Here is a 27,920-nt window from a genome sequence, read left to right as displayed (position 1 = left end):
TGGAATGTGAGAACTTGCTTTTTCAGCGACTACACAACAGAACGTGGATTCCGGAAAGCCTTGGAGGCACTTGCAAGCATTAAGTAAGATACCAATTTATCTGGGAAAGGGAGTATATAAAAGCCATCAGTTTTCTAGAATCAATATTTTCTACTGAAATCCATCTCTTGCTGTTTCATCTCTTCTTTTCTGCCATACCAGATATACCAAAGGTTTGTATTTGTTTCTGAATCCTATAAAAAGACTTTCCCACCCACCCTCTCACGGGTTCTGTTAACTGTGCCCAGTTTGGTGGGATCAAGGCACACAACAGCCAGCAACAACACAGGCTCCTAGACAACACACGCACACTCACTGTTACTACTCACTCTCCTCCACAGCTACTCCCACCTGTCTTACTCCTTGTGAGGACTGCAAGAGAAAAACAGCCCCTTTCTAGGAGCTTCAGGCTGCTTTCCTTCCACACACAAACACGCACATTTCCCCCCCACACCCTCAGTTCTTTCACAGCACAGCTATCGCAGGCAACTTTGCTGTGGTGTCCCCGGGGAGAGGCCTTGAAAGGACGGGACAAAAATAGCACAGGTGGTGTCAACTTTCTGGGTAGAATTGCTCCTTCGCACACACAGCCCTTAATGGAGGCTTTTTGCTTTGCCTGAATTACTGGGTGTTTCCTATTTTCGGGTGGGGAAAGAAGCCCCTTTGCAAAGGGAAAAGCATCTCTCTCAAATTCAGGGCTCCAGTTCTTACCAGCTCCAGGCCAAAGTTGGGGTGTCTGAGTTGGGAGGCAACAGCAGTACCTGAATAAAGAATCTCTTTTAACAAACCGTGCAGAATTGCAAAAGGAGCTGCCTGCACTCCTTAAAATGGCGGAAGGCTGCTACAGTCTACTTAAAATGGCGGTTGGCTGACTGCCAATGGGATCCAACCCAATGTGGCAGATGGTTCCTCCTCCCCCATCCGAAGCTGACAAACTGCCAGTCTCTCCATGCCTCCAGGAGTGTCCCAAAGTCGCACGTGCATTTGCGGCCTGTTTTCAGCGGTTCGTGAAAGCCTCGTACAGCTTCTGCAGCTTGTTGGCTTGAGGAAGGAGAAAGCCATCCGGCATGTTGAGTCCTGTCCTGTTCCCAGTCTTCTCTATTTGCATTGCCTCCAAAGTGAAAATTCAGAGAAAAGAGAAATGTAATCTGAAAATCAACTACACCCCTTATCTTTGGAAAGTGGAAGGGATATGGCAGCAGATAAATATGGGGCTGGAGACAATATCCTTCCTGGCTATCAAAGCAATGCTAGTTCTTTGTTAATCACCTCCCAAGTAATAAAACTGTGTGTTTGTTTCAACACAGTTGAGTAAAAATAACACTACCGCCTCAGCTTTTTATTTTTGCAAACTTAATATCCGTGGTTATTTTTATAACAAGAAATAAAAAAAACCCAAAGAGAAAGATAGTTTCATTTTTTTTCTGTCTCAACCACAAAATCCAGAAGCGGTTTCCAAGTAGAAACGAAGTTGGATGTTTTTTCTTTTTCATTAAAGCACTTTAATCTGGCCATTCTCACTGCTGTCGACATCGATAACAACAAAGTTCATTTTTTTTAAGTTCTTTGTCCATTCAGCCTAAAAGAAAGACCTTGGCTTTAATTTTTATATTCTTTTTGAGACTCTTCTGTATTAAAACATGAATCGTATTTTAATATTTTAAAAATGTCCATTTTTAAACAAATCATTTTATTATAAAAACCTAGAAGAAAGGATCCGATACTTTAAGCAATGCAGCCCTGTTGTTAATTTGGCTGTTCCTTGTGATCCCCGAGCCTATTCCCACAACCGTATTTTAAGAGACTTGTGGAAGAAGATCAAGGATGGTGATCTCAGCAGAAAAGTCCAATCTCCCGGGTCTACAGGTAGTCCTCAATTAACATAGTGACTATTTGAAGTTACAACGGAACTGAAAAAAGTGACATGACCGTTTTTCACACTTACGAGCATTGCAGCATCCCAATGGTGACGGGATTGATATTTGGATGCTTGACAACTGACTCCCATTTGTAAGAGTTGCAGTGTCCCTGGGTCACGTGATCCCCTTTTGCAACCTTCTGACAAGCAAAGTCCACGAGGAAACCGCATTCACTTAACAACCGTGTTAAAAAATTTAACCACTGTAGTGATTCACTTAATATGGCAAGAAAATATGTCATGAAATAGGGCAAAACTCACTTCACAAATTCCTCACTTGGCAACCTAAATGTTGGGCTCAATTGTTGTAAGTTGAGGACTACCGGTCTACGTGACTCCTTAACAGCCCAAACCCACAACATACCTCTTCTGCTATTGCTGGTGGGGTGGAGGGATATAATCGGAAGAGGGGGTCTCATTCCACGAAGGGCTTCAAAAGTCACAAACAGCCCCTTGAGTTGGACTCTGAAGCAAACTGGCAATCGTTGCAGCTTGGGGAGCAGAGGTGTGATGTCTGCCCATCTTGAGGTACATAAAACAGCCCTCATCCCCACATTTTGTACCCACTAAAACCTTCCAGATGCTCTTCAAGGGCAGCCCCATGGAGAAGGTGAGTAGTGCACCCAGGATGGCTGTATACATTTTGAGTATAAACTCCGGGCATCCATAAAGAAGCAGTCTGGACAGGATGTGAGGGGTCTGGGTGGATCAGGGGCCTCCCCAGATGAGGCCTGTGGAGGGCCGCGCCTAGAGAAAGAGGCCCCATAATGCTTGGGCAAGGCAACCGCCTCCCCTTCCTCTGATTCCCAGAGACAAAGACTATCCTCAGCTGCTTCGGCCTGTCCCACGTTTGGCTCCATTCCAAAATCTTGTCTCAGGAAGCAGCCCAGCCTCTCATTTGCCAGGGATTCTCCAGACCCACAAAGGATCAATTCACGCAGTGGATGTAACTGTGTCAGTCATGAACCCAGGAGGTGCCTTTCCGTAACCTTCTCACACTGGGTTACCTGCAACCTGGCTGAATTTTTCCTTCTGGGTGTGTGTTGTGTATGAATCTTATTTGCACAAGATGCTCCATTGTAAATTCCCCAGTTTCTTAAAGCAGACAAGGTTGTGCCTGCTGTGAACGCAGAGCGAAAGGAGAGGATCTGAAGGTCAGGTTCCTCCTGCAGACGGCCAATTTCCAGAGATTCACCAGCAATTGTAAAGTCCCACTTATAATAGCTCGGCTTTCTTCCATCGGCAGAAAAACAGAACCGGAACTGTGAAAGGGAGGTGAAAGATCCACACCTTCAGTTTGGGTCCTGTTTTTCCTGCACGAGGAGCCAATATGTCACGGTGGTCGTTTATTTCTGCAGAAATAGAGAGCCTCCCATTTGGGAGAGAGGTTCGGATCAAGCGCCCCAAGTGACAGATGGCTCAGAGATTCATGTGGAAAGTTTTTTTTGTTATTCACACTCGGTCTATGTCACTTCTTTCACAAGATTAGTGTTACAGGTCATCCATTACATTTATCATTTTTGGTACATTTGTTGTACTTAGTACAAGATGGGGAAAACTTCCTAATCATTTTGTCAAGAGTTTCCTGCTGCAGGTCTCACAAGCAAGCCGAAAAAGTAAAGGGGAGCTTAGACAGTCTGGGAGGTGATTTAATCAGTTCTGACTGTTGCTGGCTTAATTCAACATAGTTCGATTAACTTCTGGCTGGTTTGATGCTTAAACAGGATTTGAGACTTTTCTTCTGATGATTCCTTTGCTAATTGAGAGGAGAAACTGCAAAACCGAAAACCAGCAGGGGGCGCCAATCTCCAGCTCATCCATGTTTCCGGAAATTCTTAGGACCGGCCTCCCTTGCTGAGACTCTCCAGATCTGAAAGATTTTCAAAGATTTATGTTCTTTTATGTTCTATATTTTGTATCCCCAAGCAATCACGCTATCCCTTCCTCTTCCCCACAAACGGGGCCTTATTTCCACTTTGTACATGCTCAGAGGAAAGGTGACTGCAGAAGAAAGCAGATGATTCAAGCCTTGAAAAGACCGTTGAATGTTTCTCATACTTTGTTCATCACAGGAAATGGGAAATCAACTGAATTTGTCCAATCTTAATAAGAAAGGCGGAGCGCCAAAGAATTGAGGCTTTGAACTCTGGTGCTGGAGAAGACTCCTGTGATTCCCTTGGACTGCAAGGCGATCAAACCGGTCAGTCCTAGAGAAGATCAACACTGACTGCTCTTTAGAAGGCCATATCCTGAAGCTAAAACTCAAAGACTTTGGCCACCTAATGAGAAGGAAGGACTCACTGGAGAAGAGCCTAATGCTGGGAAAGATCGAGGGCAAGAGAAGAAGGGGACGACAGAGAATGAGGTGGCTGGATGGAGTCACTGAAGCAGTAGGCGTGAGCTTAAATGGACTCCAGCAGATGGTAGAGGACAGGAAGGCCTGGAGGAACATTGTCCATAGGGTCGCGATGGGTCGGACACGACTTCACAGCTAACAACAAAATAAGAAACCAGGATTTACTCTTTTAGTCCAAAGATCCCCCAGGAGACGTGCCAAGGGAGAGAGCAGACATCTTAGTTTATTGTGGGGAAAACCAAAGAGTTTGAAGCTTCCTAGAGATTCGTGGCTTCCCCAGAGAAGAAAATTCCTCTGACATTTTCCCCTAGAAAGACACAACTTTCCTTTGAAGATGCCACAAGAGCCTTTGAGCGTTTCTCTCCAGAGCGAAGATCATTTGGGATGTCATGAGCTAAACAGAGAATCACAGGCCCAGAAACGACCTCAGAGGTCTTCTAGTCCAACCCTCAGATCCAGGCAGGAAATTTAACACCATCCCAGTCTAACGGTTCTCCAGTCTATTCTTGAATCCTTCCAGTGATGGAGCCCTCACAATTCCAGGATGAAAATTATTCCACTGATTAATTGTTCTCACTGTCAGAAAATTTCTCCTTCTAGGTTGGGTCCCTCTTTAACAAGCCTCCAGCCCTTATTTCCTCTCCTGCCCTCTGGGGCTTTGGAGAAGAGGTCAATCCCATTTTCTCTCTGACAGCCCCTCAAGTAAAGATTGACTGTTATTATCACACACACTCACACACAAACACACACACACAGAGACACAAACACAGAGAGACACACACACACACACACACACACACAGGCACACAAAAACACACCACAAATTATTCTGTGCATTAGGTTGGGCATACCTCCCTCTCGCAATGGTTCCTCATACCTTTTAACCTTCCTTTATCACCTTTGTTGCTCCTCTCTGACTCTTTCTGGGCTCCCAGCATCTTTTTTGAGTCGTGGGGACCAGAACTGGACCTGCATTCCAAGGGTGGCCTCGCTAGTACAGGATAAACCGACATGATCATTTCTCGTCTTCTCCTGATGTTGCCCCTCGGTTGATGCAGCCCAAGACTGCACTGGCTTTTTTGGCAGATCCACCAGATCTCCCCCCTCCCCCAACGCCAGGGGCTCTGCGGGGTCTCCCCTCCCCCTCGCCTGCACACCTCCCCCCAGGCCCAGATAACCCTCTTGCTTTTCCCAGCCCCCCACTTCTGCCCCTCCCCCCAAGAGGCGGAATGCCTGGAAGGGGATTTCCTGACGGAACTTTCACTTTCCTTTCCACGCCTGTCCAGCCGGTTGCGCCTGGAGGTCTGCCTAGCAACAGTGACGACACGGGCATACCTTTTTTCTACCGGTTAGGATTGACCAATCACCGGCTTTTGCTCTGGGTTGTTGCGTTGTTGATCACCCGGGGCGCGTCTTTCTCTGCCTGCGATTTCTGAAGAGCGGATCGCAGATTGAGGATCGCGGCCAGGATGGCGCTGCGCTTTGTCTCCCTCCTGGTATTGGTGGGGATCGCTTTGCGGGAGAGCTGCCTCGGTGAGTCCCTTGATCTCCCGGTGGGAATCCATCCAGGGAATCTCCCTCTTGTCTCTCGACTCCCACCCAAAGATTATTCCCAGGAAGAAGATCCCGATTCGGTCCTCTTTCTAGTCCGCTCCCCCTCTGGCCCCTCCCAGAAGGGACCCCAAAGCGCGGATGGGACTTTGATGCCCCTCCCCCCCCAGGAGAGCCCCTCTGGGATCAGGACAAGCGAGGCCCCTCCAGAGATCAGTCAAGTCTACCTGGGCGCCCCCGAGCGCAGTTCTTTCCCTCCCCCCAAGTGGAGGTTGTGGGAAAGCGGCCTTTGCAGGGACCGGGTCAGTTTCAGAAACTTCCTGGCTGCCTTCGCACAACCCCTCCGCCTGGGTCGCCTCTTTCCTGCCTCTGGCGGGGCTCGGGGGCTCTTTGTGGCTTCTGGTGCTGGGAGGACCCGGCTCGTTTCTCCACTCGCTTCCGTGGATTGGCAGAGAAGGAGGCTGGAGCCCCGGAGCCCTCGGGTTAAGGCTGTCGTGGGAATGCAGCAGGAGGAGAGTCTGGAGAGAAGCGCTCCTTGAATTGTCTTCCCAAAGATCCCCCTGATTGATTGATTGTCACTTTCCCCTGGATCCCCACCCCGTCCTAAACCCCCAAATCCCCAGAGCTTCTTTCTAGGACAGGCAGGAATTTTTCCACCCCAAATCCTCCTCCTCCCATTTCAGGAGCCCCCAGCACGGGAGAGTTTGCAGAATCAAAAAGATTTAATTTTTACTCTTATTCCTTAGTAACCGGATAGGAGGTCTTGTGGTGTCCCTATTTGTTCCCCAGAGAAACTCTCAAGGCAGCAGCTTTTCCAAAGGCATTTCCCAAACTCTCCGGATCTGAAGGATCAGATAGTCTGGGCTGGAGGCGGAAGGAGAGAAGCGCCCCTGGATGGACGGAGAGCCTGAACTGAAGGGCTTGCTTGGACACAGACAGGCCCAAACTGACCAGCCCTTCCTGACCTGAGGAGGATTCGTGATTGTGAGGACGCCCAACCTGCATTTACATTCACATGTTTCTCCTCTCAGGCAGATTCAGACTCCCTCACTGCTCAGCCCCAGGAGGGGAAGAAGCGGGTTCTGGATCAGGGAGGGTCCGATCCTTCTCCTTCTGTTAAAGAAAAGCTCTGATCCCTTTGAAATCTCCCCAGAGCAGGAAGTGGATCTGGGTCTCCCTCTCCCCAAAAGCTCAGAGAAGCCACTGGGATTATGTGGAGTAGCAGGAAGGAGGAGGCCGAGGCCTTTGCCTTGGGAGACTGGGAAAGACTGGGAGACTATACTGGAGGGACTGGGCAGTGGAACTACAGGTAGTCCTCGAGTTACAACAATTCATTTAGTGGCCGTTCAAAGTTATAACATCATTGAAAAAAGTGACTTATCACCATTTTTCACACTTACTACCATTTTAGCATCCTCATGGTCACGTGACCAGGATTTGTATGCTTGGCCACTGTTTCATATTTATGACGGTTGCAGTGATCCCGTTTTGCGACCTTCTGACAAGCAAAGTCAATGGAGAAGCCAGATTCACTTAACAACGGGGTTATTAATTGAACAACTGCAACAATCCATTTAACAACTGTGGCAAAAAAAATCGTAAAATGGAGCAAAGCTCAATTAAAAAATGTCTCACTTAGCAACAAAAAATGTGGGCTCAATTATGGTCGTAAGTCGAGGACTGCCTGCATTTATTTCCCTGGGGGGCTTTGGAGGTCCTGCCCTTTTCCACACAGACCCAGTTTCTGCCCAAATAAGTCCCGTGAAGGATCCCGAAAATGATCTTTAAACTCTTTGGTGCCCTGGAAGAATTTCTGACCTGAAGAGATTTCAGAATGGAGACCAAGAAGGGGCCTTGGGGATTTTTCAGCTTAATTGATTTCCCAGCAGCATTTTATTCATTTTACTTTTCTTTTAATTCTTTTCACACATTTACAAGCTGTTGTTTTTCTGTTTCTTGCGCAGCCTCAGAGTCTCTTTCGTCTTTGTATTTTGACAATGAAAACTAAACAGTGATTTAATGATTTTTCCCCCCATTGATAGTAAACTTTGGAATAATCTTGTGAATTTAGTCTCTCCTGCAAGGAAGGGCTGAAGAAACTTTGATGCTGCTGGTTTGGGAGTTTGCATGATAGAAACTGAAATAATGTTGTATGTTTATCTTGAATTCCCCAGAGGGGCTTTAAAGGTGACAGGACCCTCCCCACAGAGGCTGATTTTGGGGGAGAGACCCCAGCAGAGCCCCCCCAAACATGACAGTTGGCAGCAGGAACTCCCAAGCGGCCTCAGTGGGGGCAAGGGGTGGGGCCAGGGTGGAGAGGCCCCAGGGGTTTCTTCCGGGTGAGGGGAATTCTGGGAGTTGAAGTCCAAGTGGCTGAGTCTGAGAAACTCTAATTTAGGCCTTTATGTTGAGAGTCACTGAGCATGTGAAGAGTTGGGTAGCCACGTTCAAATACCCCCCTCCCAAGTTGGGGGGGGCATTTCTGCCTTTCTTTCTGCTGAGAAAGTGCAGGATCAGAAGCAGAGGAGGAGAAGTTTCAGAGCAGCTTCTCTGGAAGGTGAAGGGGGAGATTCAGAGTAAATCTGGTGCATTGAAATGGTCCGTGAATGACGGTTTCTGTGGGGCAGGTAAAGTTTGGGGGACCCGACCTTCCCCTCCTCTCTCACCCCACCTTCCCTGCCCTCCAACCCTTCAGGCCCCCCCAAAAGCTGCTTTTTTTCCTCTCAGTCACTCCCTCCTTCCCCCTCCTGCCTCCCCTTCCATCCCCTCCCTCTTTCTCCTCCCCCCAGCTTCCTCCTCCTCCTCCTCCTCCTCCTCCTCCTTCTTCTTCCTTCTTTCCCCCCAGAACCTCAGATGACGGTCCTTGACTGGAGCCCCCTAACTCTTCCCCTCTGGGTCCCTTCCAGGCGCCTCTTCGCACTCCCTGAAGTATTTCTACACCTCCATCTCGGAGCCCAGTCAGGGGCAGCCCCAGTTTGTCATTGTGGGGTACGTGAACGGTCAGGTCTCTGTTCACTACGACAGCCACAGCCGGAGGGTGGAGCCTCGAGTCTCCTGGATGGAGAAGGTGGGGAAGGAGGACCCCCAATACTGGGATTGGAACACCCAGAGAGCCCGTGGCAATGAGGAGGGATTCAGAGAAGGTCTGGAGACTCTGAGGCTTCGCTACAATCAGAGCGAAGGTGAGTGATGGGTCAGGTGGCTCCTTCTGCCCCATAATCCCCTCCTTAGGAACCAGAGGGGGGAGAAAGGGGGGGGTCCCTTCAAAGGGAAAGGCTGCTTCCCCACATTTAAAAAAATGTTTTAATATCTTTATTCTTTTTTTAAAAAATCAACATAAGCTTGTCGTTGCCTCCATAGCTGATGTTTTCTGCCAGTTACAATTAATAAAAACATTCTTTTAAATTTATCCCTCCATCTCTCTGGATACTGATAGGATGTGGAGATGGATATAAACTGAGGTAAAAGAGACCGAAATCTCCCCTCCCCCCATGAAAGTTGGGGGATCCTGGCCTTGATGGACCCCCTGCTGTGGGGGAGGGAGGGGATCCCAGGTCTCTCCCCTCCTGGAACAGAAGCAGGTGGATCCTAAGGAGATCCTGAGGGAAGCAGGACCCTGTTCTTCTGTCTGTTTCCACTCCAGAGAAATGAGGGATCAACTGCAGATCCGTCTGGGCTGACTAGATCCCTGTCTTTCACCTCTTTCTGGAGGGATGAGAGGGGCCCAAAATAGCAGGAACTTCTTCTCATACTCCAGGCGGAAGGAGAGGCCAGGAGGCCAAATTGGGGGGGGCCTCTTGGGGGGGGGCACAGGATCACTTCCAGGATCCTCCCAATCATGAGGGGGGAAAAGGAGAGAAAAGAAAGAAACCCCCATTTGGGGGCCTTCCTGAGTCGCTCAGAGCCATCATGGCTTCCCATCCTTGGTCCCTCAGGCTGGACTCCTGCGCTGCCCTCTTGGTGGGGCAGCCCTGGAGGGGGGAGGCCATCTTCTGCAGTCCCCCCCTGTTCTGCCATCTTTGGGGCACAAGATTCACCTTCAAGGGACCTGATTTAGGGGAGAGATTGCAAGGAAATATCTGCGTCACCAGAGGCTGCTTTGGGCTGAGAGAAACTTTCTCCACAAACATCCGCCATTTTCCCTCCTTTCATCCCAAGGAGGTGCAGCCCCCCTTCTTCTGCCCTTTCCTTGCCCATCCCCCCATAGACAGACACCCCAGAGATCTGCTTTTTCTGCCCCTGATCCCCGAGGATCCCCTCAGATCCCTCCAGGCCCCCTGCTGGCCTCTCAGGGGGGCAGAGCTGGACCCAGAGGGCTCCCCCTGGTGGAAAAAGGAGGAAGGAGATCGGCCAGAGTGGAGGGGAGCCTCTTTTCCAGGCCAAACAGCCCCAAATGTCGCAACCTTTCCTCAAAGGGAGGCTGCTTCCACCCTCCTGTCGTCTGGGTCTCCCCTCTGGACCTTCCCCAGATCCCTCCTGTCCTTTTGGAGGTCTGGTGACCAGAACTGCACACAATATTCCAGATGTGGTCCCACCCTTGATTTACGCAAAGGCTTTTATGACATTATAGTCTCTGTGTTTTCAAAACCATTTTAATGGTCTCTGATGTCCTGTTTGCCTTTTAAATTTTTTTATACAATTTGTATTGAACCTTTTCAACAGAAGATAAAAACTAAGAGAAAGTAACATAAAGGAGCTAAAAGAAAAAAGAAAAAGAAAAAACTACAAGAAAAGAAAAAAAAATGAAGAAAATAAAGAAAAAAGACGTAAAGAAGTGGCTTCTGATATTCTTCACAGCACTTACAAATATAAATATATTTTAGCCTCCCTAAAGCAGCCTTTGTTGACCTTTTGACCCTGGAGGAACCCTTGAACTATTTTTCAGGCGTCGGGGAACCCCTGAACATCCCGGCTCAGAGATGGGGCAGAATTGTTTCCTGCGTAGACCTATAGAGATGCATTAACAGCGTTTTCTTACACTAATAATAAAAACTTGCCTTTTCAGTGTGATCCCTGTGGGGTTTTTTTGCAGCACAAATATTCAATTCTGTGCCAAACATGCAATGGACACACACAGATTTCATCTTCAATTGAAATAAGATGGTTTCTGTCTTAGCTTTTGATGCTTCTGAAATAAGACAGAGCTTTTTCTCAGAAGCTGAAAACTGCAGCCAGATTTTCAGTGCCTTCCTATCAATGGCAGCAGACTCTTCTTGGTCAGAAATCCAGAACCTTTTTTTCCCCTGGGCAGATCAGGGAATCTCCTCTGGAGGGCAGGATCAGACTCAGCTCAGGAGGATCTTCCTCTCCCTCCGAAGGGAAGATCTCAGGCTGAGCAGAAGCTGCAGAGAAAGGATCCCTCACCTGGTCACTCCTGGGAGTGGAAATGGAGGGAAAGGACCGGTCAGTTTTGTTCAGCTGTACTTACAAGTGGTTTTCCCTTAGATTTGAGAGTTCCTGGCCTCCTTCCTCACTCTCAATCCCAACCAGAAGTAGAAACATTTCAACATTTCCTTTTGGTTTTTTCAAACATTCAGTTTTCTTTTAAATCCCAGAATCTGGTGACTTAAAATCAAAATATTTTCTCCAGGACCTTGCAAAACTGTAAACTTCAAACTTCATTTCAAAGGTCAATAACCCTTTTGGGGGTGCAGATCAGATTGGGCCACTTGCTGCTGTTGTTAAGGAAAATATTCCTTCGTGGCCCTTCAACGCTTCATTCCCACAATGTACAAAGCCATGATTTGTTTCTGGTTAGCTCCAAAACGAAGCCAGCCTTGTCACTTTGTGTTATTTACAAACATAGATGAAGATTTATGGTAACAGGGATCCTTGCCAGCTTCGTTGCAGATTGACCAGATCCTCTTTGATGCCACGAGATTCTCAGTCCCTCTTTGGAGCTGCAGATTCAGGCAACAGTTCCCTCTCTGGGATCCCTTCCTTTCCCCCCAAGAGTCTCCCCAACAGAGGAAGGGCAGAAGAAAAGATGGAGGAGGCTCCGTCCCTCCCTTTCTTTGGCGACTCCTTCTTTTCTCGGTCTCCCTCAGGATCCTCCGCTGGCTTTTCCAGCTTCCCTTTTCCTGGGGAGGTTCAGGGGCTCCATCCTGGGGGGGGGGGAGTGGAAGGAGGGGAGAAGGGCAGGGAGTGATGGGGGATTTCTTTCCCTTGATTGCTAGGGAGGAAACGGGGGTGTCAGTGCCTGTGTCAAAGTCCCTGCAGGGAAGGGGGTCTGTGTCACTCTTGAGGACTCCCCAAACCATCATCTTGTTCCTATTTCAGGCCTTCACATAATACAGTGGATGTATGGCTGTGAGCTCCAGGCTGATAGGAAAAAAGGAGGGTTTATGCAGTTTGGCTACGATGGGAAGACCTTCCTCACCTTTGACAAGGAGATCCGCACCTGGGTGGCTCCCCAACCTGAGGCCCAGATGACCCAGAGGAAATGGGACGCTATTCCAGGATTCAATCAGAGATATAAGGACTACCTGGAGGAAGAATGCATTGAGTGGCTGGAGAAGTACCTGTCCTACGGGAAGGAGACGCTGCTGAGGACAGGTGAGCCTCTGGATCCAGGCTGGATTTTCCTCCTTTATGGCCGGATTTCTTGGCCACATTCGGCCCCTTTGGGCTCCTGGTCTGCCGTCTGACTGCCCAGGAGGGAATCCTCCCCCTCCCCTTCCAGCCCTTCCCCATGACACAGGAAGCCCTGTTTAGTTCCCCTTGCCAGGCCGCCCTTCAACGGAGCAGGAAACGCAGCCTCTGCCTGGCGGGTGTCTGGGTGGATCAGGCAGGAGAAGCACTTGGGGGTGTCCTGTTCACAGCCCACAATGAGGTAATAGGAAGACTTGGAGTTCTTCAGTGAAACCCCCCATTAGCCAAAGTGTAGTCAAGTCTCCCTCCCTCCCTCTTTCTCTCTCTCTCTCTCTCTCTCTCTCTCTCTCACTCACTCACTCTCCCATTGGCATCAGGTCTCTCTGTCCCCTTTGAGAGAGAATATCTTCAGATTAATCAGTCGGAAATTGCAAAAGCTCTGAGTCCCTTTTTGCTTTCCTGCCCCCCCCCCCCAAGTTTCCCACCCACCTTCCAGGCTCTGGAGGGGCTCAGAGTTAATTCCGGGGGTGCCGTTTCTGCAGAGCGCCCAGAGGTGACGGTGAGCAGAAAGACGGAGGTGGAGGATGGGATGGAGACGCACGTCTGCCGCCTGGATGGCTTCTACCCCAGGGAGATCGATGCCTCCTGGAGGAGGGACGGGGAGATCTGGGAGCAAGACACCCTCCGTGGCTCTGTGGCCCCCAACTCAGATGGGACCTACTATTACTCTCTCAGCATCCAGATCGATCCCAGAGAGAGGGGCCGCTATCGGTGCCACGTGGAGCACGACGGCCTGCAGGAGCCTCTGGACATGGCCCTGGAGGGTGAGAGGCTGCAGGGAGGGAAAGGCTGGGCTCTTCGGCAGGCTGGAGGGTTGTGGGAGGGAAATCTCACCCCAGTTGTGTCCAGATGTGAGCATACCTGAGCTTTGAACCATTGGTTTTTCCAGTGTTTGGGGTTGGTGAAGCTGCAGGGACCAGAATGGCTTCAGGAGATGTAAAGGAATCTACAGAATCCCATCGCAAGATTGGCAGATCCTGATGAAATCCTCTTGGATCCTCTCTTAGCCTTTGTCCATCCCCTGTCTCTTGTCTCCATTAGAAAAGCAGTAGTTATACTGAGCACCCAAAAAAGATTTTATTTTCTTTAGAATTCCTGAAGTACAAAAGTCAGGAGGAGAGTCTGAGTCCCCTTTTTAAGGGCAAATTTAATTAAAATTGATGAACTGCATCTGACTTCAGGAAATGCACAGAGTATCTGGACTGATGCATCAGAAGTTAGAAAAGGGACCATCAATCCGAGTTTTTACCCTCAGAGACTTTTCTTGCTGTAAAGACCTAAACATCTTTGTGTGTTGTTACTCTAAGAAAGAAGTTGCACATTATTTTATGATACAATATGGAAATTCCTGAGGCTCAGCATAAAACCCAAGAAAAAAAGCCCTCTAAGAACTCTGCATATGTTAATAACATTTTTTACACTGAACTTCCAAAAGTGCAGAATTCAAGTTTAAATCTTTTACCACAATACAAAAAAATGTTCAAATTTAACTTTTATGCTGATACCACGGACAAAATAAAATATTCATTTGATTTTGTTGTTTTTAGCAAGCATCAATTCACAAATGGCATGATAGCTCTTCAGTCGGAGTCCTGAGTTTTGTGCAAGAGAAAATTAAATTTAAAGTTCCCCTCCTCAGACCTGAGTCCCAAAGCAATGCCACTTTATAATGCTTTGGTAAGACCCTACTTTGAATAGTGCATCCAGTTTTGGTCGCCACAATATAAAAAAGATGTTGATACTCTAGAGTGCAGAGAAGAGCAACAAAGATGATCAGGGGACTGGAAGCTAAAATATATGAAGAATAATTGCAAAAACTGGATATATCTAGTCTAATGAAAAGAAGGACTAGGGGTGACATGATAGCACTCTCCCCAATATCTCAAGGGCTGCCCCAAAGAAGAGGGAGTCAAGCTATTCCCCAAAGCACCTGAGGGCAGGACAAGAACCAACGGATGGAAACTAAACAAGAAGAGAAGCAAACTAGAGAAATTTGATGACAGTGAGAACAATAAACCACTGGAGCATCCACAACCAAGTGCAACTTAGAGACAATTTTAGTCACCACATTACAAAAAAGATGTTGAGACTGGGGAAAAGGGCAAAGAAGAGCAGATGATTAAAGGCCTGGAGACCAAAACATATAAAGAACAGTTGCAGGATTTGGGTTTGACCAGTCTAGAGAAAAGAAGGACTGGGGGGGACATATTAGCAGTGTTCCAGTATTTGAGAGGCTACCACAAAGAGGAGGGGGGTCAACTTAATTTCCAGAGCACCAGAGGGCAGGACAAGAAAGATGGAAGGAAATTAAACAAGGAGAGAAGCAATCTGGAATTAAGGAGAAAATTCCTAACATTGAGAACAATTAACCAGTGGAACAATTTGCCTTCAGAAGTTGTGGGTGCTCCATCACTGGAGGCATCTAAGAAGAGGCTGGACAGCCACTTGTCTGGAATGCTTGAGGAGGGGGTTGTCCTAGAAGACCTCCAAGGTCCCTTCAAACTCTGTTATTCTGTTTCTGCCATTTGTGGGACGATCCAGAAGTTGCATATCACCGTATTCCATTTTTTATGGTGAAGTTCTGGAAGGACAAAATATGGATTTTTTGCTATTTCTGGACTGACCAAGGAAATAAAAGTGCATATTTTAGGTGATATGAACTCTTTTACTTTAAATAATAAAACCCAAACACTCAAACTGAAGAAAAAACATAATGTACAGAGTTGCCCAAATTATGACAAACTAGGACAGCCTCTAAACAGAACAAAAACTTGTTTAACAAATGTTATCATATTGTTCACTAGTATTGTGTTGCTGAAGTTTTTGTTTTGTAAGCCGCTGAGGGTCACAAGGTGGCAATGGGCTGCTTTTGAGCGGAAAAGCTAAATACGAATCCAGCTGCCTTCATGCTGGGCTGGGGAGAGACGAAGGCAGCATCAGGAGGACACGTCCTCTAACGGTGGTGAGCAAGGAGCCTTCGTGCTGCCCTTAGAGGGACACGAAGAGGAACCCATAGAAGTTTTTAATTTTGGGAATTTCCAGCTTTCGCTATTTTAGGTCTCTCCCCCAATTGGGATGAGTGAGGTTCTCCTTCAATTATCTGCTTTTTCTCCCAATTCAGAACCAAAATCCAACATGGGGATCATCATCGGCTGCGTTGTGGCTGGTGTTCTCGTCCTGCTGGCTGTGACTGTTGTTGGGATCTGGTATTTCAGTAAGTACCTTCTTTTCTGGGTGATGGAAGATGGGGAGGTTCCTTCTGAGTCTCTCCCTTTGGGGAGCTTCTTCTGGGCTTCCTCCTCTCCTGTCTTCCCAGCCCTCTTGGGGAGCATCTGAGATCTCAGCCTCTTGCTGGGACTCCAGTCTTGACTTGGCTGATTCTGAGGTTGGGACAGTCCCGCCTTCTTCTCAGTTGGGAAGAGGCACCCCAGTTCCGTCCCTTTCAAAGATTTTGGTCGAAGAGCAGCAGAGAAGGATTTCCATGAAAATCTTCCTCCCCTCCCAGCTGCTGCTGCTTCCCCCATTTCCCTCCATCCATCTCGGAGGCAGCAGGTCTCTCTTGGGGCAAATCAAGAGATAGATTTGGTTTTTGAAAATCTTTCTGTCTTTATTAATGAGACAAAGTGACTGCAAAATATCTCCTGAAGGCATTTCTCCCAGAGAGGGAGAGATTGGATGGTCTCTGGTGGACTCTTTTGAGCTTTCACTGATTTTTGTCTTTGCAGAGAAACGTCAAGATGAATACACAAAAGCACCAAGTGAGTGACTTGTCCTCTTTACATATAATCTCCAACTTAGAGCAGTTACCAGAGACACCATCAGTTGAGGAGTGTGTGTGTCTCTGTGTCTGTGTGCACGTGCATGCTGTCTTCCTCCTAAGAACCAGTCTGGGGAAGATGGGCCCCCTTTTCATCCCAGCTGGGCTGTTCTTGGAAGTGGGGTCCTCAAGGAGAAACATCTGGGACCTCAAGAAGGTGAGAAGACCCAGCTGGTGGAAGGTCCCTCTGAGTGAAAAGCTGCCCTGTTTCCCAAGTGGGCGGGAAGGAAAGGTTTGGTCAAATGAGAGTCAGAAGCTCCATAAAATTAGGGATCAAAAGGGGGCATTTTGAGAGAAAAGCAGCTTTGGGGGAATGCCAACTGAATCTCCTCTTGGTCTCCCATCACAAGGCTCTACAGTCTGGTTAGAAAAAGGGACTTTGGAGCCATGTGGATCTTTTGAGGTCAGCTCTGCCCTCGGGCTCAAGAATTGCTGAACTATTGCTCTGTGTTGATGTGCATATAAATTTTAGGAATTCTTTCCTATGCCTTTGAGCCCAAGCAGTCTGGTTCAAACTCCCTCCAGGTATGTGTGTGTGCCTGTGATTGTGTGTGTGCGAGAGAGGGAGGGAGCTGGAGTCAGGAAGAGCTGAGTTTCTCCCTCTGTAAGCCAAGAAAGTGACAGACTCACCCATTTCGTTTCTTTCCTTCTTTTCCAGCAAGTGACGGAGGATCCAGCCAGGGTAAGTTGGAGGCAGCTGCTTCTGCTTGAGCCTTTCGGTCCCTTTGCAAGTCTTTGGGTGGGTGGGGAGAGGAAAAGTGGGAGAGGCCCCCCAGCTTTTAAAAGCCCCCTTCTCCTCCCCTTTGATTCACCCTCCCTGTGTTCCCTCTGCGTCTGGTTCTGGTGAAATAATTAAAATAAGAGTCAGTTTGGTTTAGTGGTGAGAGCACCAAGTGAGTAACTCTTCTGTAGGCGTAGCTGAGACCTGGCTGTTTCCCCTCTCATGGATTAGGGTTTAGGCTTTGGCCCCCACCGAGACCCCAGGGCAGGGCAGGTCCTCTGAGAATCCCTCTGGGCACTCAGGGGCCTTGATCCCCACGTTTCTGGTTGTGACTCCCCGTTTCTGAATCTGGGCTGACGGGATCAGTTGGGCCTGTCGCTGCTGTACCAGCCTCCCTGCCGTGTGGCCACCGCCACCCCTCAGCCGCTGGGGGCCATCTTGGTGTTGGCAGGGAGTCCCCCAGGCTTCTGGTCCTGGGAGACGTCCATCTGCCCTCCCCGGGTTTGGCCTTGGAAGGGGCCCAGGAGTTCATGGCTGCCACGGGCCTCACCCAGACCATCCTGGGCCTGGCTCAGGACAGCGGTCACACGCCGGATATGATCTTCTTGTCGGAGCAACGGCAACGTGATCTGGTGTGGGAATTTGGTTTTTCAATTTATTGTTTTACATGTTCTACATGGCTTTTTATTGAATTTTACCAGAAGCTGCCTAGAGTCACTTGGGTGACAGAGAAGTTTTATAATAAATGGATCAAAAGCCTGGTCTCCTCTGAGAGTTTTGTGAAGCTGCAGAGGTTGAATAGTGAAGAGAGAGATTTGTCGTTCTCAGAGGATCCAGACAAGGCAGAGACTCACTCTGTGTCTTTCTCTCCAATGCAGGGAGCAACCAGACCGTTTAGAAGCCCCCTTGCAGGTGAGTGGACATGTGGGGGCTGTATGGGGGGAGAGGGAGGGAGATGAAAGCCTTCAGGTCCCAGGACCAATTGATGGTGCAGATGCTTTGGGAAATCCCTGTTCTCTCTCCTCTTCATCTCAAACACTGGAAGGGAAGGAATTTGGGGGGAGAGGCATTGGGGCTCTGGGGAGGGGTCTGCCTGCCCCCCCAACTCTTATCCTCTGGCACCTCTCCAGCTCTGACTGTCTCGATATAACTAACCCTTGGATGCTTTTTCCCCTTTGCAGTGCGATGGAGACTCCCAGCCTAAGGAGGGAGGAAAGAATTGGGAATCAACCTTCTTCTGAATTAGACAGGAGGGTCCCTTCAGGGCCTTCCGGCATTCTGGAACCAGGATATATTTGGAGGTCTTTCATCATGGCTTTTATCACAGTATCAATAACCTTTTTTTAAAATTATGATTGAGGAATGGAGGGGAAAAGAATAGTATGTGTTACTAATTGTGGAATCAAAAGATTTTAAATTGGCTTTTGTAGACAATAGTTTTTAATAAGTAGTTTGCATAACCCTTCATGGGCTTTTGCTGGTTAATCTTAGTGAATAGAGATTAGAAGATAGAGATGAGGTTTTAGACATAAGTTTATAGGGAATGGGGTGAGGGATAGGATGAAGAGTTTCTTGATTTTTATCTTAAGAGAAATGTGTAAGTTGTTAATTTTCATTATACTTGTTGGGGACATTTCCCTTTCTTTTTTTCCTTGTGTTAGTTTTATAAATTTAAATGTTATCTTAGAGGAAACTATTACTAAAAGAAGAAGTGTGCATTCTGAGATGTCTGTCGCTAAAATCGTTGATGCATTTTTTAATTGATGATTGCCCAGTTAATTGAGCATATATTTGATCATTCAAAGTTTGACAGATAATCCGTATAACGAGTGAAACATTCAGACACTGATTTTCCCCCCCTATATAGATTGTCATTTATGGATTTTAGAAAAATGGAGCATGAAATCCATTGCACAACCGGGCTACAGGCTCCTTTAATAATTGCACTTAGATTGTAAGTTTGTCAAAGTGGTTTGCTGAAAATAAACGCTTTTGTTTTCTTCTTACCTGAGTTTGCTGCCTGTTTGAAGAGATTGGAAATAGGAGGGACTTTACTATCCTATCAGAAAGACCAATTTCACATTGAGTGGGAGGAACCGAGGCACAACCTGGAAGGAGCAAGAATTGGGGGGGGGGCTCTCCTGTGTGCTCCTTGGGGAGGAGGCAGCCATTTTGTTCCTGGGTCCGGATCTTTCTCCAGCATCTCCAGCTGATCTTCCGCAAAATGGCCGTTTGGTCTCGGCTTGGTGGGGGCAGCAACAGAGGCGGCTTTTCCCTCAGATCCACCTTTGCCTCAGGTTGAGGGCCGAGTGGCTGGTCTCTGGGCCTCATCCAGGGGCCCTTCGGGAGACGGGAGCTCGGTGACTAGAACTGAATTTCGAACCCTGGACCTTTCCCTTTCAGTATGCTCCTATACTCTGTGGACTTTTCTTTGTAATATACAGGCTGTTGTTTGGGGGACTGTGAGTGGCTGCTTTCAGGGTGGCATGGGGGTGGACCCTTACCGGTCATCGGAGGGCCATCTGTTGGAACATTTATTGAGAGCAATAAAGGACTCTCTAGAGCAGAGCTGTCAAATTCGCAACGTCACATGAAGTGTCGCGACTTTTTTTCCATTGCCAGCAATTTTATTTTTTTTAATCCCATTTATCTCTGAAGACTCAGGGCGGCTTACAATTTAAAGCACAAATCAATGTGCTTAGCAATAGCCTTCATTCTATGTATATGCCTGCTTATTACGGCTTTCGGGGGGGGCAGCGGCATTATTACAAAGTCAGCTTAATTGCCCCCAACAATCTGGGTCCTCATTTTACCTACCTCGGAAGGATGGAAGGCTGAGTCAACCTTGAGCCTGGTGGGACTTGAACCTGCACTAATTGCAGGCAGCTGGTGTTACTTAAGGAGGCATTAGCCCACTGCTCCACCAAGCAATGGGGTGGGCGTGGTTTCAACATGACAGATCCGGCCCATGGGCCAGCAGTTTGATAGCCTTGCTCTAGAGGCCTGCCTTGCCTTGCTGTTTGATAGGAAAGGGGTCCACCATGCAGGGAGGTTGACAAAAGGTAAGGCTGCAAATCATTGGATGGGGAAATGGAGCCCCCGTCACCACCCCATAAAAAGACCTCCAGTTGAAACTGCTGAAGATCTCACAATCTTTGATGCATCTGCCGCCAGCCTTTTTGCATCTTTGGCTGTGTGTTGTGTTGAAGAGTAGCCCGTGTCAGTCCCAAACAGTGGTGGGATTCAAATATGTGAACAGCCAGTTCTCTGCGTGGATGCCGCTTCCGGAAGTCCATTCTGGGCCTGGGCAAGAAAAAAAATTAGCTACCGGTTCTGCCAAAGTGGTGCGAACCGGCTGAATCCCACCGCTGGTCCCAATCTATTTCATTTCTGGGTTTTCTGTAGAACAGACATGTCAAACACAAGGCCCGGGAGCCGGATGTGGCCCACAAAGTGGTTTCATGTGGCTCGTGAAGGCATCCTGGAAACAGTAAGGGAATGGCCCCCACTGTCTTGGCCCCGGCCCAGGCTGGCCGAGAGCCAACGTACAATTTAGTGGTGGTCATCTATGCTGAAATACATTCAGTCTTAGCTCCATCTGGAAACAGTGAGGGACCAGCCCGTGCCGCGTCAGCCCTGCCCCCTGGGTGCACGCTGGGGAGGTATCACCCTTTGTGAGGAATGAAGAAATGCACCATCGCCTGGAAGTGGCCAGCACATGGCCCTGCCTACTTCGGGCAGGCTAGGGGCTGGGCAGTGTTGTGCTTCTCTTCAGATTCATGCCACCTGGCTCAGCCTTTCGGCACTGTGAGGAGAGCACCCTGCTGCCTGCCAAAATGGGGCAGGCTGGGCAGCATTACACAGGTAACATCGACTCTCACGCTGCTCATGGCAACTCCTCCCGCAGAGCCCACCAAGCTGGATATGTGAAGTAGGTGAGGGCCATGTGCTGGCCACTTCCAGGCGATGGTGCATTTCTTCATTCCTCACGAAGGATGACACTTCCCCAGCTGTGTTTCTTGCCTGTTTTTCTCCCTCCCTCATCTCAAATATTTTCCCACGGAAGGAAGGAAGGAAGGAAGGAAGGAAGGAAGGAAGGAAGGAAGGAAGGAAGGAAGGAAGGAAGGAGAGGGAGGGTCTGAGGGAAGTCCTACCTTAGTCCTGCCCTGCTTCCCTTTCAGCATCCCCTTGTCCCCTCCTCCTGGCCTATCCTGGGGGGGGTCTCCCATCCTATTGCTAAGGAAACTTTGGATACAAAGCCAGGTCTCCTCACATGGAGAGGGAGTGGGCCTCCCTCTTGACTTTGCCCATCATGAGCAACCTGGCTAAGGAGAGCAAGCACAGCAGCAGCAACCTTGAGGAGGAGGTATGTGCAGCTGGGCACCTCCTTTGGGAAGTGGAGCTGGGCTTAGTGCCAGGGGTGCTTGAGGGCTGGGCTGGGCATTTGACCTCTGTGCCATCATCCAGCCCCCCGCCCCCCCACATAGCCTGAGAGGAATAGTGAGGCTTCTCCAGTGGACCATGCCTTGGCACTTGTCCTGGTCCCATCTCCTTCTGCCAGAGACCCTCGGATCTGTCCCACTCCTGCCCAGGCACCCATAGGCACCCTTGACACGAATGATGTAGAGCTGGCCACGCCCACGCAGTAGGCCATACGCACTCCAGCCACACCTACCCAGTAGGCCGCACCCACCCTGGCCACACACACCCCCAGGGCAACCGCTATGCTGATGCGGCCCTCAATAAAATTGAGTTTGACACCCCTGCTGTAGAACCTTGTTATTTGTGTTATTTTGATCTTTTCAAATGTTTTTTTAGGGAAATGTCCAAGTCACATTATTTTGACTTGAAAGAAATTAGCAGGGATAGCTGCACTGGCCAATTCTTAACAAAGCCTCCTTATTTAGTAGGTATTTTGCAGCTGATTTCTGTTTTAAAGTAGCTTTTGCCCCATTCTTTAATAGCTTCTTTCTTACATCATGGACAATGCATTTCTAAATTGTCCTTAATTAGATTTGTTCCTGTCATTTTTCTCCTGAGGAATAGTATGATTAATGATCCGAGACGGCAATCTTTTCATTTTATTTCATTTTGAAGAATTAACACGCTGTAATAATTACCCTGAGGAATCACCACAGGTAGGTCGCAATTAATGTGAGTTTGAATAAAGCAATATTTAGTATGAATTATTGATACTCGATAATTTAATGTGCACCAAACTCTAGTCAATGCACTCAAGATCCCAATGGAGCTCGACAGACTTGAACACTGGGCCCTACCTAACAAAATGAAATTCAATTTAGAGCAAAGTAAGGTTTTGTACAGGCAAGAAAAAACAAATGTACAGGTGAAACTTGACTCAATAGCAGTAACTGTGAGAGGGATCTTGGAGTCCTAGTGGACAATCACTTAAATATAAGCCAGCTGTGAGCAACAGCCACCAAGCCAATGCAATCCTAGGTTGCATTAATAGAGGGATAGAATCAAGATCACGTGACATTCTAGTACTGCTTTACAGGTAATCCTCAAGGTATGACAGATCATTTAGTGACTGTTCAAAATTACAACAGGCCTCCCCAAAGCGACATATGACCCTGTTTCAAAGTTACGAATTTTACATAAGCCAAACGTCATTCACACTTACAAACGATCTGGTGGCTTCTGTAGAATTCGTAAGTTTGCAGAGATGCTGTAGCATGCTGACCTATCTCTCCCCCCCCACACACACACATCCTTACACTGCCAGGTCCCCAAAAGCACTGCTTTGCCCCCCCCCCCGTTCCATCTCTCCCAATCCCTTACCTTCTGAAGCTCTGCAGAACTCAGTGTGGGAAGTAAGCCCCCCCCCGAGAAAGAAATAGTTTTGGGACTATTAAAAGGGCAGAATATTATATTTCCCCAAAGGATATTAAAGGCAGAAACCACACACACACACACACACACACACACACACCAAGTCCCTGCCCCAAACAGAAACCAGGTCTGCAGAAATGCAGATGTGATAATCTTGTCAGAAAGATTGGAGCCAGGAAACTTGGATCAGAAAGACAAAGATCTCTAGAATCGAAAATCCCTCACACCAAAAAAAACTAACACAGGACATAGTAATCAGCCCCAGCCCCAGGGAAGCAGGATATGACCCTTGGGATGTAATAGGATTAACCCAACACTATCAGAATACCAGAAAGGCACACTCAGACTCAGGTCAAAGTTCATGCCACAGGAACAACTCCAAACAAAAGCCCAAGCGGGTATAAAAACCCACCACTCCCTACTACATGTGATCAGCTTTCCATTTTGTTTATTCCCGGCTTGGCCTGGACCCTGATGAAGATTTTTCTTTCAATATCAGGATATGGGGGAAGGACTAGTCCATTCTTGCTGGGCCACACAGAAACCTGAGCTGGACTTGGCGTAGCAACTCTTCCCCCTCCCTCTGCATCGCCTCTTTAACTCATCACAGCACAACGAGGCAAAGTTTGTGCTTTGCAGTTTCTATATTGACTGGATGAAAAAGCACATTTTAAACCAGAGACGGAGAAACAGGACTCTGCTGACACGGAGAACAGACAATGAAGGGTTAAAAGTTCAAGAAGCCATTTGAGACCTGACTTGGACTCCTGGACTGAGTGAAGCAGCTCTTGCCCTTCCCTCTGCATCACCTCTTTAACTCTTTGAACATACGCATCGGGATGATCCAGGATGAGGGATCTTTCACTTAACAATTCAATTAACATCCTCATGCCTTGCGACCAAAATGGGCAGCCTCCATTACTGTCGCAAGTGGAGGATTACCTGTATAAGGCCTTGGTAAGACCATGCTTAGAATACTGCATCCAGTTTTGGTTGCCACAATATAAAAAAGATGAGACTCTGAAAAGAGTACAGGGAAGAGCAATAAAGATAAAAGCGATAATTAGAAGGCTGGAGGCTAAAACATATGAAGAATGGCTCCAAGAATTGGGGTGACATGATAGCATTGTTCCAATATTTGAGGGCTGCCACACAAAAAAAAGGGGGGGAAATCAACCTATTCTCCAGGACAGGACAAGAAGCAATGGATGGAAACTGATCAAGGAGAGAAGCAAGTGTTGAAGGAAAAGTCTTCATCATGATTCATCCAAGCTGGGAATAAGCAACATGACGACTGCTTTAGGAAGAAGGTTGCAGTTTATTGAAGAGGATAGCCAGACAGGAAGATGGCTCTGGAAGAGAGTGAGCACATGTAGGGAGTGGGTTTTTATACCCTCTGGGGCCTTTTGTTTGGAGTTGTTTACTATCCCTGTGGCTTTGTATTTCCTGTGTCACATATTCTGACCTGAGTCTGGGTGTGCCTTTCTGGTATTCTCGATGGTGGTGGGTTAATCCTATCATGTCCCTAGGGTCATATCCTGTTTCCTTGGGGCTGTGGCTGATGACTCTTAGATTTTTGGTGTTGATTCGAGGGATCCTTCTTCTTAATCCCAGTCTTTCTGATAAGATTATCATATCTGCATTCCTGCAGACTTGGTTTCTGCTTGGGACAGAGAGACTTGGGGGCAGGGTTGGTTTCTGCTTTTAAAATCCTTTAGGGAAATATATTCTGCCCTTTTAGTATTTCCTTCTCTGGGGGGGGGCTGACTTCCCACACAACCTAGAACTAAGGAGAGATTTCCTGACAGAATAAACCAGTGGAACGAGTTACTTCCAGAAGTTGTGGGTGCTCTGTCACTGGAGGCTTTTAAAAAGAGACTGGACAACTATTTGTCTGAAATAGCGTACGGTCTTCTGCTTGAGCAGGAAGTTGGACTAGAACACAGGTCTGCAACCCGCGGTTCCAGAGCTGCATGCGGCTCTTTCAGCCGTCTCCTGCGGCTCCCAGTCTTCTGCCATGTGCCGTCCAAAAAAAAAAAAAGTGGGACTAAAAAAGTTCAACCAATCAATTCAAATATGCAGGGTAGGTGCATATCTCACCTTGGCTCCACTCTTCAGTCAAACCCTGTTCTGCACATGCACGCATGTATGCGCATGCGCACACATTTTTTTGTGGCTCCCAGTTTTTCCTTTTGTGAGGGAACCGGTTCTGAGTGGCTCTTTCACTGTTTCAGGTTGCTGAACCCTGGACTAGAAGATCTCCAAGATTCCTTCAAACTCTGTTATTCTGTTAATTCTGAACAGTTGCCATTGGGGCTATAGATACAAATTGTTATATGTGCAACATGCAGAAATGGAAGGTTCCATTCAAGGGAAGCTCAAAATAAGAAGAGGCTCATTATGAAGAAGTACAGCAAAGAACAGGAGATAGACAAATATATTCCTTCAATCTTTTATTGTTGCATTGTATTAATTAAATTTTAAAAGGTAAAGGTTCCCCTGCACATGCGTGCTAGTCGTTTCCAACTCTAGGGGCTGGTGCTCATCTCTGTTTCAAAGCCGAAGAGCCAGCACTTGTCCTAGGACGTCTCCGTGGTCATGTGGCCGGCATGACTAGACGCCAAAGGCGCACGGAACACTGTTACCTTCCCACCGTAGTGGTCTCTATTTTTCTACTTGCATTTTTACGTGCTTTCGAACTGCTAGATTGGCAGAAGCTGGGACAAGTAACAGGCGCTCACTCTGTTACGCGGCACTCGGGATTCGACCCCCCAAACTGCCTACCTTCTGATCGACAAACTCAGCGTCCTAACCCACTGAGCCACCGCGTTCCTTAATAAAATTTAGAAACATACAATTACATTTTTTCATTGCCTATCTCCATTGTACTAAAAGCCATTACCCTGTTTTCCATAGAAATATCACTTTCAGTAATACAAATTTGAATGATGCAATCATTTTGTGGGATTCTCTAACTAAACTAAACAAAACCCATCTGTGTGACTTCTATCCAAATGCAGATTTGCTAGCACTAAAAGGGATCACACCAAGCTGGGAAATAAAATAGAGGATGCTTAGGAAAGAAGGTTTATTAATGAGAAGAACCAGCAATAGCATGCAGTTCTGGGACAGCTAACAAAATGGCTGACTGAATGGATGGATCTTTATAAGGCTCTGATTGAGATGTTCCAGGGAGTTGTGCAATACAGTGAGCCTTGTGTCAATGGTGGTGGGTTAATCCTATTATGTCCTAGAGACCTGTGGGAAGAATCCAGAGAAAGAAATATTTTGGGAAATATTAAAAAGGCAGAATATATTTCCCCAAAGGATCTTAAAGGCAGAAATGCCCCCCCCCCCAGATCTCTCTGCCCCAAACAGAAACCAGGTCTGCAGAAATGCAGATGTGATCATCTTGTCAAAAAGATTGGAGCCAGGAAGATTGGAACTAATAGGATTAGAAAGACAAAGATCCCTAGAATCAGCAATCCCTCACACCAAAAAAATCTAACACAGGACATAGTCATCAGCCCCAGCCCCAGGGAAGCAGGATATGACCTTTGGGACATAATTGGATTAACCCACCACTACTAGAATACCAGAAGGGCACACTCAGACTCAGGTCAAAGTTCATGCCACAGGAACAACTCCAAACAAAAGCTCAAGAAGTTATAAAAACCCACCACTCCCTACTAAAAGGTAAAGGTTCCCCTGCACATGCGTGCTAGTCGTTTCCAACTCTTCATTTTAAAGCCAAAGAGCCGGCGCTTGTCCGAGGACGTCTCTGTGGTCATGTGGCCGGCATGACTAGACGCCAAAGGCACACGGAACACTGTTACCTTCCCACCGTAGTGGTCCCTATTTTTCTACTTGCATTTTTACATGCTTTAGAACTGCTAGGTTGGCAAAAGCTGGGACGAGTAACAGGCGTTCACTCTGTTACGCGGCACTCGGGATTTGACCTGCCAAACTGCCGACTTTCTAATCGACAAGCTCAGCATCCTAACCCACTGAGCCACCATGTCCCTACTACATGTGGTCAATTTTCCCAGAGCTATCTTTCTTTCTGGCTCTCTTCTTCAATAAACTGCAACCTTCTTTCTAAAGCAGTCTCCATTTCGTTTATTCCCAGCTTGGACTGGACCCTGTTGAAGATTTTTCCTTCAACAGATCATATCCTGCCCTTAGAATTTGGGTGGAGGAATGTAAGTTTTTAATCCCATCAGCTGTGAGGGCTGAAAGTGTTTTTTTTACGAATAGATTGGCCCAGTCTTTCTTAACAGGTACAAAATATCCATCTCTAAAGACTTGAGGCTTCTACTTGAGGCCTATTAATAAAGACTGAGGCTGCTTTCTATCTTTCTTAAGACTTTTCTCCATTTCTCCTTTGGGAAAATATAATATCCTGCCTCTTTTAATATTAAGAATAAGGAATACTTCAATCTGGGGGGGTTTCCTACACAGTGATACTTTATTTAACAAAACAAAAGTGGAAGCCAAGTTGCTGTGACCAATATTAAAAAGGTGTAGTAAAAGAGTATAAAAAGTTCTCCCGTGCTCACATCATTCTTATATTCTTATATTCTATTACCTATTCCAATATTACCCATAAAAATATTACAAGTTAGCTTCAATCACAAAGAAAACAATTTATATCAATTTTATAAAACTATTCTTCTAAATTTTTTTAAGTTTGGAAAGTAACCTATGGTATTTTAAGTTGTACAATACATTAGGATAATATGAATTTAAAGCTTAGTTGGAATGAGGAATAACTTTAGACAATTGATATAAATTGGTTTATTTGGGATTGTTTTTATTGGGTATTAGATTGAAGTATTATTTTGTATTTGAATAATCACTGATATGATATATATATGTATGTTTGGAATTTACCTGTAAGAGTTAAAGTTTGATAGTTTAAATAGTTTAGGATTGTTTGCGTAAGTTAGATTATGATTGTTTGTACTTTTTATACCCTGTGTTTTGGTATTAGGTTGGAAAGTATTATTTTGTA

The 27,920-nt window shown here is 47.1% G+C and overlaps 1 protein-coding gene across 1 annotated transcript in view; it reads left to right on the top strand.

Moving 5' to 3' along the window:
* The window catches only part of LOC310633261 (uncharacterized protein), a 33,663-nt gene extending 14,606 nt beyond the window's left edge, over positions 1-19,057 (top strand). Inside the window, exons 6-15 of the mRNA XM_083350959.1 lie at positions 2,836-2,941; positions 5,752-5,846; positions 8,771-9,046; positions 12,144-12,419; positions 12,998-13,279; positions 15,637-15,729; positions 16,241-16,273; positions 16,991-17,014; positions 17,932-17,965; positions 18,235-19,057. Of these exons, the coding sequence (XP_083207085.1) occupies positions 2,836-2,941; positions 5,752-5,846; positions 8,771-9,046; positions 12,144-12,419; positions 12,998-13,279; positions 15,637-15,729; positions 16,241-16,273; positions 16,991-17,014; positions 17,932-17,951 (1,205 nt within the window). The 3' untranslated portion in view covers positions 17,952-17,965; positions 18,235-19,057. The remainder of the gene's footprint in view (positions 1-2,835; positions 2,942-5,751; positions 5,847-8,770; positions 9,047-12,143; positions 12,420-12,997; positions 13,280-15,636; positions 15,730-16,240; positions 16,274-16,990; positions 17,015-17,931; positions 17,966-18,234) is intronic.
* The last annotated feature ends 8,863 nt before the right edge of the window (positions 19,058-27,920 follow it).

The sequence above is a fragment of the Vipera ursinii genome (assembly GCF_947247035.1).
Source record: "Vipera ursinii genome assembly, chromosome: 2".
Classification (NCBI taxonomy): domain Eukaryota; kingdom Metazoa; phylum Chordata; class Lepidosauria; order Squamata; family Viperidae; genus Vipera; species Vipera ursinii.
Note: the sequence above shows the minus strand (reverse complement) of the source record. Positions and strands in the feature narration are given on the sequence as shown.